This window comes from Perissodus microlepis, chromosome 10, assembly GCF_051167445.1.
Source record: "Perissodus microlepis isolate ML-2025 ecotype Zambia chromosome 10, ASM5116744v1, whole genome shotgun sequence".
Taxonomy (NCBI): Eukaryota; Metazoa; Chordata; class Actinopteri; order Cichliformes; family Cichlidae; genus Perissodus; species Perissodus microlepis.
The window spans coordinates 355993-365643 of NC_140470.1; the positions used below are offsets into that span (position 1 = coordinate 355993).

Here is a 9651-nt window from a genome sequence, read left to right on the forward strand (position 1 = left end):
AAAGATTCAGCATGAGCCCCCGCATCCTCAGGACCTTCTATCGCTGTGCCATTGAGAACATCCTCACTGGATGCATCACCACCTGGTACGGCAACAGCCCCACTTACAACCGCAAAGCTCTCCAGAGAGTAGTGCGGTGCTCTGAACGGATAATTGGAGGTGAGCTTCCCTCCCTCCAGGACATCTACAGGAAGCGGTGCCTGAGGAAAGCGGGGAGGATCATCAAGGACTCCAGTCACCCCAGCCATAAACTGTTCAGACTACTTCCATCAGGAAGGAGGTTCTGCAGCATCCGGTCCCGAACCAGCAGACTGAGAGACAGCTTTTTCCATCAGGCCATCAGACTGCTGAGCACTTCATAGACACCTCACCTTCACTTACCAGAACTTCAACATTATGCACTCCATACTGTATATAAATGCCACTTGTTTTGCACATTCCCAACTGCCAACCTCTGTATATTTTATTTTATTGTTTAGTCTATTTAATTTTTAAAATATGTATATATGCACACACACACACACGTAGATATACATATTTAGTACACACATTCAGTAATGCGCATACACTCTTATATTGTACATATATTTATTCATATAATTCTCAGATTTAGCCATTCTTACATTTTGCTTGTTGTTATGTTATTGTATTTTTACACACCTCTGTTGCTTGTGAAGCTCGCACACAAGATTTCACTCGCATGTACTGTACCAGTGTACCTGCTCATGTGATGTGACAATAAAAGTGATTTGATTTGATTTGACTTATGTAGCACTAAATCACAACAACAGTCTCTCCACAATAATACAGAGAAACCCCCAGCAATCAGATGAACTATGAGTAGGCAATACATTACAGTGGGAAGAAAAACCTTTCTCTTAAGGGGAATAAAAGCTCCAGCAGAACCAGACTCAGGGAGGGGCGGCCATCTGCTGCGACTGGTTGGGGGAGATGGCTTAAGGAAATACAGAAGACTGTCTATTTGTAATTCTCTGTATATAAATTCAGACAAAAATAAAATCATTATATCTGCCTTTAAAAACTGTATAAATAAGTTCAGGCTCATTTCTATATGTTTTCATATGGCCTGTAACATGCATATCAAACATCCTGACTACTCTAAGTCCTTAATAACATATTAACTTCTATTCACTGGCCACCCTTGAATGTGAAAAAATACTTTTAAAATCTTCTCCTCACTTACCAATAATTCATTACTGTACTTAAGAGCACTTTGCCCTAAAAGTGGAGCCTTATTTATTGTTCCTAGTTTCCAGAGGCAGAATTGGAGGCAGAGCCCTCAGCTATGGATGTAAAAGCCCAACAAGGGGCATGGGTTGGAAATGAGCAGTAGCTTCACTTTAATTCACTGGTGGCATGGTGGTTTGCTCTGTCAGGCTACAGAGCAGTCCAAAGACTCTGGGGTTTGTGGGGTTAGGTTAACTGGTGATTCTAAATTCAAATGGTTGTCGGTCTCTCTGTGTAGCCCTGTGGCAGACTGGTGACCTGTCTGGGTCGCACTAAAGGGTTTTGCTTTGTATTCTATTGGAAATTGTAAAATACGTCCACACAGACCGAACAGTGTTTAAATCTGTGGGTGTAAATGGTAAATGGACGCTTTTCTACTCTCCCAGAGTACTCAAAGCACTCTATACAACATGCCACATTCACCCATTCATACATGCTGTTTCTTCTATGATTTTTTTTACTAACTAACATTCATACACATTCATACTCTGATGGATGCATCGCACAGCAACTTAGGCTTAATATCTTGCCTGAGGTTATTTGGCATGCAGACTGGGGATCAGCCAGGGATTGAACCACCTTCCGAACCCTCCTGACCTACAGCCACTCCGATGTGGCTGTGGAGAAATAATATTGGAATATTACTTTGGAAGTGAATTGTAACCTCAGTCCTCAGGGCAATAACATGGTTATACATGGTTATACAATGCTGGAGTCATACAGAAGCCTCTTTCAGGTGGAGAGGACCCATCTGTCATGATGGAAATCAAACCCACAGCCATAAAAAGACTTCTCCATGGTTTTAAACCTTCCCTGAATGATCATTACTCTGAAAGCCATTCAGGGAAGGTTTAAATACTGGAACTGGAAAAATGGCCACAAGTGAGAAAAAAGAAAACAAACCTGTGACTGTCATTTTCATTCAGTGCTCTGAAATCTGATGGAAACTCATAAATGTGAGAAATCAGTTCATTAAAAACTATCATGTGGTGCAAACTTTTCAAATATATTGCAGACACATCTATTCTTTGTTCCTAAGGCTATGTGGCTGCACTACCGCTGAACAGGTTGATATGAACGGCACAGGTTGTTCAAAGTGTGCAGGTGCTGTCTAAGGCAATGACACAGTGTTGGCAGGGAGAGCAAGAAGAGATGGACGAGGAGACGGGGTGAAGGGAAGTGAGACGACAGTGTCAAAGTGATTTCTGTCAATTGGCTGAGGAGGCGCTCAGAAGGGGGACCAATCCCTGCTGCTGTACACAGCCAATTAAAACTCAGTGTTTATATACACGCATGCAGCCCCTTATCAGTTCCACCAGGCAGGACCGTGTGTCCACCACCGACTGGATCTGTACTGGCACATAAACTCATGGTTGCATCAAGAATGGAGCGATGATTAGAGCCAAGTCTAAACAAAGTTTACATTGAGGTATACATTTTACTCACATTTCTCACAGTTCTGGATGAACAAGACAAAACTGCCTCTTCCTGCCACCTGACCTCCTTAGTCTGAGTGAAACAGGCCTTCTGTACTGGGCACTCTGACATTAAACGTACAAAGATTCTACTCTGATTATCAAACATGACGAGTGTCTGAGCGAGATGCACACTGAAGTCCCAAGGTGAATCTGGAGTGATGGAAAGAAGAGATGGCATGTGCATCGTTGCGGGCGGAGGGAGTGCACTGCTCCCACATCCCAAAGAACAACAAATCCAAAGCTATTGGCCTATTTGAGTCTTTTGGCTGTCAAAGTCACCGATGACACACACTGCTGAGAGACTCAACAAGAAGAAAAGGAGATGAGGGAGGGCAGCTGCCACAGATTTGAGGACAGAATGCTGCAACACATCACACCCTAAGGTCTATCATCTCCACTCTTAACAGAGCCTTTGGCCTGCCACTGCTGATCTCTTTATCCAGACACAAGCAGAGGAATAAGGCCGAACTCACTGTTTGTGCAAATCAGCTCAATGTAAGCAAGGAGGTCGATAGTTCTCAGTACTCAACAGGAAGCAAAAAGGTGAGTTTCCTAAAGCTCAAAGAGAAAGTACACTAAAACCCTAACCCACTAAAACTGACGGCAAAGAGATGAATTCTTATTGAGGACTGATGAGGGCGAGAGCTGGTTTACAGACAGCTTTTAGCAATCTTCATACTTCAACTGTACTGAATCCTAAATTGAATACTACTACACGACCCACACAATCAGATATGGTGTCAGTACACAAACAAACTGATGTGTCATGGTGGCTCCATCACATTTACTTAGCTGCACGACAAGCTGATGAAGTACAACAAGCTGCGCTTGCTGTGGCTCGTCTAACATTTTCCCATAATGCAAGTAATGAAGTGTCTCATCACCCACAGACAAGCATACCAATGGTGGTGCTGTTTCTCTGTCATGTGGGACGTGTTTTCTAAAACAGTAATGGTCAGCAGAACCTGCAGCAGCTCTGTTTACTCCACCTTCATATTTCTCAATAAATGCTAACATGCTTGGTAAGTCTTAGGCATTACTGTCATAATGTGAAATTTGCACATAAATAGCTACACACACCCTACACACTATGAAGGTAAATCAGGATGGAATCAGCACCTAATTCAAAACTTCAATCCATTGTTTTGTCTTCTTTGCTTGCCTAACACAGGACATAAAGTGAGAAAGGTTCAGCGCACGGAGAGTAACGATGCTCGTGATGTTCAAAGGACTGTCCATCTGGAAATGTATGACAAATTCCTCTTGGCACAAAATGGCAGTCAGCTGAATGTGGGCAGTGAATACTGTGACGGTAAAAACTCCATCAACAACACTGCTGTCCAATGTTTTTATCAACATGAGCACTGACACACACACTCATATATCCTGTGGAAGAACACTGGTCTTACTCTGTCTGCAGGTGAAACCACAGCTCAGGTGCAGTCTTTAATTATATTTCTCTAATAATATAAACGGGAATAATTCTGTCCTTCATAAAACAATCTTCTTTTGTCATTTGGATAATAAGCAGAAGAAAATATAGAGCAGTCTGTGCTGCGTCTACTGTACTGAGGTATGTATGCCCTTATCTTGTATGTGCACATTAATCCACAGAGGTGCTTTTCAAAGCTTCTTTTCAAACAGTACCGCGAAAACTTTTTCAAAGCTGTGTGGGAGTGCAGCAAGAACCCGCAGTACACACACACACACACACACACTGCACGGTATGACATTTAAAGCAAAGCTTACCCACGAACAGACTGATCTGATGAGAAGCCGGCATCCCTCCAAGGACAAATCCGAGCAGGGGAGGACTCTACCGCGACCACAGCGAGACCCGGAGCCGCACCTCAACTGCACGCCACAGTCAGCATCGCCCTTCATCCGAGCGCAAAGCCCCGCGTCTGCTGACCTGTCTGCTCGTCAGCGTGCTGCTTCCTTGATGTCTTCCCGTCTGTGCGTCCTGCTGCTACTCCTGCAGCTAATCAAAAGCAGAGCTGCGGACGGATGAGTGCAGATTCCCAGATCTCCACAAACATTTGAAATCGTCACTAAAATCACATTTTAATGGTCTGGCTGCTTTTTTAACAGTTTTAACAGCCTTAGTTGTTGTTTTAGGTTTTTTTTTTATTGACTTATTTTAGTTATTTGTGTGTTTTTCTACATTTTACTGCCTCATTGTTGTGGATTTTATTTATTTTATTATCATTTTACATCGTTAAGCCCTTTCTGCATCATGGACTGTTTGGAAATGTGCTATAAATAAACTGGACCTTCTGTGTGCTGCTGTGACCTGCATTTTATACAATTATTATACAAGAATGTGATATTACATCTATATAAGGTCTAATAGATATTACAGACTACAAGTATAAAATCATTTTCAAAACTCTCTCCAGGGTGCAAGATGCTAGCAGGCAGGGCATACATGGAACGCCATAGCCAAGTGGTCGGCATAGTGTACAGAAACATCTGTGCAGAGTATGGCCTGGAAGTCCCGAGGTCAAAATGGGAGACGCCCCCAAGGGTGGTGAAGAATGACCGAGTCTGTGGAACTCCCAGATACAGGCAGACAAACTGGTGGTAACTTACCAATTGGACATAGTAAGTAGTGGACAAGCAGAGGAAGATGGCCTTGGTAATAGATGTTGCAATAACAAGTGAGAAGAAGGGAGAAGAAACACAAGAATCTGGAGAAATACCAAGAGCTGAGCGAGGAGCTAGAGAAGATGCAGAGGGTGAAGGTAACAGTCGTATTTGGGCTCAGGTCTTCAGTACTGATGGCCCCCCTTCTCCTGGATCTTTCTCTGTGTGCCTTTGGCTAGACATTGTTATATTACACATATGCTGAAATAAGAGAAATAATACTGATAGAAATGAATAAATAAACAGATAAAACAAACACACAAACAAGAGGAGCCTGGAGAGAATTTATAGAGCTCATCTTGGAAAAACAAAAGTGTTTAGTAAGACATCACATTTGGATCATAATTGTGTTTGCAAAAGCTCCGAACAAAATAAAAACAAAGTGTGTACTTTAATCTCACCTTGACTTTTTTTTGTAAATGTTGGACCTACTTTAGCAAATTTAATTAGAAAAAATGACGACCCAGAATATGAAGTTTGGAAAGGAGAAAGTAGAGTGGTTAATTCTATATTCTTAGCTGATATTACCATAAAAGAAATAGCAGCAATTGTAGAAAATTTTAGAAATAAAAAATCTACTGACTGTGAGGGTATAGACATGGTTATAATTAAAAAGACTTTAGACTGTATAAGTATTCCTCTTTGCTATATTTTGAATCTCTCGTTACAATCAGAAGTATTTCCTGATCGAATGAAAGTGGCAAAAGTGATGCCCTTATATAAATCCGGAGATAAGCATAGTTTTAACAACTATAGGCCAGAGTCTCTTTTGTCACAGTTTTCAAAAGTGCTTGAAAAACTTTTTGTGCAAAGACTTGATAGTTTTATTGAAAAAAATCAACTAATAAATGAAAATCAATTTGGATTTCGTAAAAATAGATCAACGGCATTAGCATTGTTGACTTTCATTGATGATATTTCATCTGCAACCCATAATAATAAATACACAGTTGGGGTATTCGTTGATTTAAAAAAAGCTTTTGACACGTTACAACATTCTAGTCTGATTTCTAAATTGTATAATTATGGTGTGAGAGGAGTGGCATTGACTTGGTTAAGGAGTTATTTAGAAAATAGGTCGCAATATGTACATTATCTCGGCAATACCTCTGAAAGATTGAAGATTGTATGTGGCGTCCCTCAAGGTTCTATTTTAGGACCTAAACTTTTTAATTTATATATTAATGATATCTGTGACGTATCAAAAAGGTTAAATTCTATTTTATTTGCAGATGACACAAATTTTTATTGCTCTGGAGAGAATTTGAAAGATTTGGTTGAAATTATGACTTCTGAGATGTTAAGATTAAAAAAATGGTTTGATGTAAATAAATTATCTTTGAATCTGACAAAAACGAAATTCATGATATTTGGCAATCGTGTAAAGGAGGATGAAGTCATTATGTCCATTGATGGAGAATTGATTGAATGAGTTACTGAATTTCATTTTTTGGTTGTAATAGTAGATGAAAATTTGACGTGGAAATCACATATTGAGTATATTAGAAAGAAGATGGTTAAAAACATTTATATTTTGGGAAATGTAAGAGATTTATTAGACTATAAAACAATGCGCATTTTATATTTCTCATTGTTTTTTCCATACTTTAGTTACTGTGTCGAAATTTGGGGGAATACATATGAGAATACTATAAAACCTCTAAACTTATTACAGAAGAAAGTAGGGATGGGTATCGAAAACCGGTTCTTGTTGAGAACCGGTTCCCACTGTTTCAATTCCTTGAAATTGTTTGCCATTTTTGCAAACGATTCCCTTATCGATTCCAGTAGCCCCGAATGACGTCTCCACGTTGCGGAGCGTCATTTACCTGGCAGGAAACATGGCGGCTCAAACGCTCAAAAGTTTGGTTATACTTTACGAGAACGGATGACAACAGGGCAACTTGCAATACTTGCAAAGTAGATATTTCATTTAAGGGAGGAAACACTACGAATATGCAAAAGAATTTTCTCACAAAACACGAGATGACCTTAAATGAATGTCGTGTTTTTAATTCTGCTCCGGACTCGTGAATCTCAACCCAGCAGCAGCGGTAACGTTTGCACGTCCTCTCCCGTTAATGCGGCAGGTAAATAATCAACTAACAGTGCATATTATCTGCCTTATTACAAAACCTGGCATTACTGTGCATTTAGGTGACCATGATGAGAGAGACAGAGTCTGGCTCAGATGCTGGCAGTTCTCGCTGCAGTCTACCGGTAGCGTCTCCTTTCAGGCCAGGATAGACGAATGTCACCGAGCAGTGACTCAGTTTGTGGTCAAAGGCTTGCAGCCATTTGCCACAGCAGATGATTTTCAGTAAGTGAATGTGTTTAATTGTAGGCAGGGACATTACTGGATATTCTTGTGTAATTGCTACAGAATAATTTATGCTATACTTTGTTATTGCTACAGAAGAATATTTATTTTATTATTTTACATTTACAATTTTTTTCCTGGGGACCCTGTGACACCCCATTGAAGAGCCGTAGGCTGTGGATCTCTTAAGATCTCACTGCTGGGTTTGTAAGGCCATGTTACTCCTAAATTTCTATCTTGTTCAAAGAGAAGATATAAAACAAAGTTCTAAGCTAATTGACCTTAGTGTTCTCCTTTTTTAAAAATAAGAATCGATAAGAGAATCGATAAAGAATCGAATCGTTAAACAGAATCGAAAATGGAATCGGAATCGTGAAAATCTTATCAATACCCATCCCTAGAAGAAAGTGATACGAATGATTCATAACGTTAAATATAGAGAACATACAAATAAATTATTTATAAAATCAAAATTATTAAAATTAGGAGATTTAGTGAAACTACGGACACTATTAATTATGTTTAAGGCTAAAAGTAATATTTTGCCTTCTAAGTTACAAAGAGTATTTTTATTGTGTTCAGGGGAAGAAGACAGCAGAAGGAAATTTTATTTTAAGCATCAGCTAGCTAGGACAACACAAACATTAATGAGTCCAACGGTTAGGGGTATACGACTGTGGAACTCACTTCATTATAATTTAAAGAGTTGTATAAATTTACATTGTTTTAAAAAGTGTTACATGCTTAAAACGATAACTCAATATGAAGAATGTGAATGAAATTGGAGTTAATTGAAAAAGGATCCATTATTTTTTGTTTCATTTATTTTATTTACTTATCTTTTCTCCTTGTTACTATGTGGAGTGGTATATTCTGATTGTAAATTGTTGTTTGGTTTGAGTTAGGACTGGAAATAAGTGTTAATGTTAGTTTGTTCCTTGACTTTTGGTGCCCACTTGCAATATAAGTTGGATTGTAGATAGGGGGCGGGGTTTAATAAGAATATATTCTTCTGCCTGCTCCTTTTCACACGTGGTTGCAGTGCTTTACTGACAGAAAGTGTAGTTGGTTTGTTTGAAAGAACTAACTGTGGAAACTGTTGACCAAGTGTGAAATAAATAAATAAATGAAATTAAATTTAATGTAAAGATGTACAGAGGCAAAATTAAAAAAAATAGACCTTTCTATGTATGAGGGGAGACCACGAGAAAAGTACAAGATCTGAACCCAAGTCAGTGATGGTGCAGTTTTACTCCTCCTCACTTCCTCCATCACCATCTAGTACGCTGCTGCCTCTGCTATGGATAAAGGCAGACTGCTCTGGTTTGTCCGCTGAACTTATCTGTATACCTCCAGGACACTGAGATGTAATGAAGGTTTCTGCCAACCACTTACACCCAGACAGAGGTGGATCAAGTATCCAAAAATTGTACTCAAGTAAGAGTAGCATTACTTTAAAATATTATTACTCAAGTAACAGTGAAAAGTAGCCATCCAAAAACTTACTCAAGTAAGAGTAAAAAAGTAGTTGGCGAAAAGGCTACTCAAGTACTGAGTAACTGGTTGTAATGTCTAATTTATGTGTTTAGTTTGTTTAAATAAATGCTCAGACAAACAAAAATACATAAATGTACAAAATTCAGTATTTTCAAATAGAAATTATGTAAAACCATTAACAAAATAAGGCACAACAATTCTAATTTCCAGATTTCAGTTTTTCACAACAAAGCTTTTTTAAGCAATACCCACAGTAAATACATTCTCATTTACAGCAGCCTCAGAGAAAACATTAGAACGAGGAAACTTCAACATATCTATGTAAACACTAAAGCTGATGTGCCAGAATGTCAGACTAGGGGTGGATCTTTTAAATACAAGGAGGGATGAAGTAAATCAGAAACACAGGACACAGAAATGCAACAGGTATAATCAGGAAAAGTTTATTCCCCAAGGCGGACA

The 9651-nt window shown here is 39.2% G+C and overlaps 1 protein-coding gene across 1 annotated transcript in view; it reads right to left on the reverse strand.

Moving 5' to 3' along the window:
* LOC146378535 (CXADR-like membrane protein) overlaps positions 1-5045 on the reverse strand; it is an 88938-nt gene extending 83893 nt beyond the window's left edge. The window contains exon 1 of the mRNA XM_084941327.1: positions 4476-5045. Coding sequence (XP_084797453.1) covers positions 4476-4509 — 34 coding nt within the window. The 5' untranslated portion in view covers positions 4510-5045. The remainder of the gene's footprint in view (positions 1-4475) is intronic.
* Between the last annotated feature and the right edge of the window lie 4606 nt (positions 5046-9651).